The sequence below is a fragment of the Cornus florida genome, unplaced genomic scaffold (genome assembly GCF_030987335.1).
Source record: "Cornus florida cultivar Cherokee Brave unplaced genomic scaffold, ASM3098733v1 CherokeeBrave_3.0.0_Hap2_Chr06, whole genome shotgun sequence".
Taxonomy (NCBI): domain Eukaryota; kingdom Viridiplantae; phylum Streptophyta; class Magnoliopsida; order Cornales; family Cornaceae; genus Cornus; species Cornus florida.
The window spans coordinates 84128896-84130783 of NW_026775576.1; the positions used below are offsets into that span (position 1 = coordinate 84128896).

Genomic DNA, 1888 nt, shown 5'->3' on the forward strand with positions numbered 1-1888 from the left:
TGGATCCTATGGTAGAAGAAAATGCTCATCATTTAGCAAATTGGGCTCTGAAGAATAAATTAAAGTTCATTGAGATTAATATCATAAACAAACATAATAAATCAAATCAAATCAAATCTTGTTATGGCTAGTATTGGCTACACATAATACTTAATTGTCGAGGTGGACAAATATTTGAGATGAGTCACAGTTGTCAGAGGTGAACTAATATTTTGGGATAAGTATTTTAAACTGGGAGAAGTAGTTATTAAACATGCCAAATTTTAAATTGAAAAATATCAATCGTAGAAGAATTCTAAACATCAAACTTAATGAGTATGTATATAAAATATTACATTTAAGAAAAATAAATAAATAAAGGACGCACATTAAGCAATATAGTTTATAGGGCTAGTTTATGGGACCGGTTGAAACCAACGATAATATACAGCTCGTTGCATATGATTTTGAGATGGATGTAATGGCTTTATGTTGCGTGTTGCCAAATCATACACTCCAAAATCTTTCATCCTTGTATTTGTATCTTCAATGAAATAGATTGAATTGGGTGTATATTCAGGATTATATCTAACTGAAACGAATTTCGAATCATTAGTAGTCAAGAATAGAGCTCGATGACCCAAATTACTCACCTCTTCCCATTTACCATTACTCCAATTTAACTTAAAAATCTCAAACGACTTGGTTTTGGTTCTGCATATTTGATGTTCATAAATCCTCACAACCATCAACAATTCACCAGACCACGACCCCTCCACCAAGTACCTGTATTGGTTGACATTACAAGTACCATTGCATACCTCTTCCTCCTTGTAATTAGAATAAGATTTATCCAACAAGAAACGTCGGAGCACACCAAGCTCATCAATCGAGTAGAAGTTACCATGGTAAAATATGACGGAAACCCATTCATGATGATTACTAGCGAAAACAGGCGTCCATTTCCTGTCACCAAGTTTATAAACAGCAATCTGATTCGGGGTATATAAGTAGACCATGCAAGTTGGATCAGTTGGAATGGATGATATGATGAATCTAAGCACATCTGGATTAGTGACCATTTTTAATTCCGGCGGCGGTGGAAGATGGACAACCATTCTTGAAAGAGGATTGAAGAGATATAGTGAACTCTCATAATAAGGATACAATAGTAGCCATCCACGACAGGGAGCAATACATCTAGTCCTTTTGGGAACTGCACCACCACCACCACCATTGCCGGAATCAGCCTCCTCCTCGATGCCTTCGTCGTCTGCCATCCAGTGCTTCTCCATGGACTTTACCAAATCGGGAGAAGTCCTATTGAATATCACACCATCCTTGTACGACAACCTCTTCATGTTGGGTGAACGGAGCCTATACTTGGTGGTGGTGTTTTTACCAAGACACAAGAGTTTGGCGGGAGAATTGCATAGGTCAAGCCTATTGTAGAGGAGTAGTAACGGAGTAGTAGAAGTAACGCCGAGTGATAGCACGTTCAGTACAGCAGATCGCCATGAATGACATACACCGCGACATCGTAGAAGATCGAAGGTTGTGGTGACATGTGCCATGATCAACTCCACCAGTTCTTGTGGAAGGTCGGACCAAGGGACTACTGGATTAATATTATTAGCCATGTCCATGCGGGGTGCTCAATCCTACCAGCCGAGGAATATCGTACAAAAGAAGAAAATTAAGATGAGCAAATTAACAAAAAAAAACAGTAAATTATGGTTTCAAGTCCATGAAGAAATCAACCCTAGTTATATAGAGCAATATTTGGAAATCCTAATTCCTCTTCTTTTCTTTCCCTTTTTTTTCCCTAATCCGGATAGAATTCCACTTTCTACGTATTTTAGTTTAATAATTGTTTGTTAATAAGCGACCTTTTGGAATTTAATGTCCT

The 1888-nt window shown here is 37.7% G+C and overlaps 1 protein-coding gene across 1 annotated transcript; it reads right to left on the reverse strand.

Annotated features, from left to right (window-relative positions):
• Positions 1-395: 395 nt before the first annotated feature.
• On the reverse strand, positions 396-1619 carry LOC132314468 (F-box protein At2g05970-like). Its single transcript, XM_059813333.1, has one exon. It carries the CDS (start codon positions 1617-1619, stop codon positions 396-398), a length of 1224 nt encoding a protein of 407 aa, XP_059669316.1.
• Between the last annotated feature and the right edge of the window lie 269 nt (positions 1620-1888).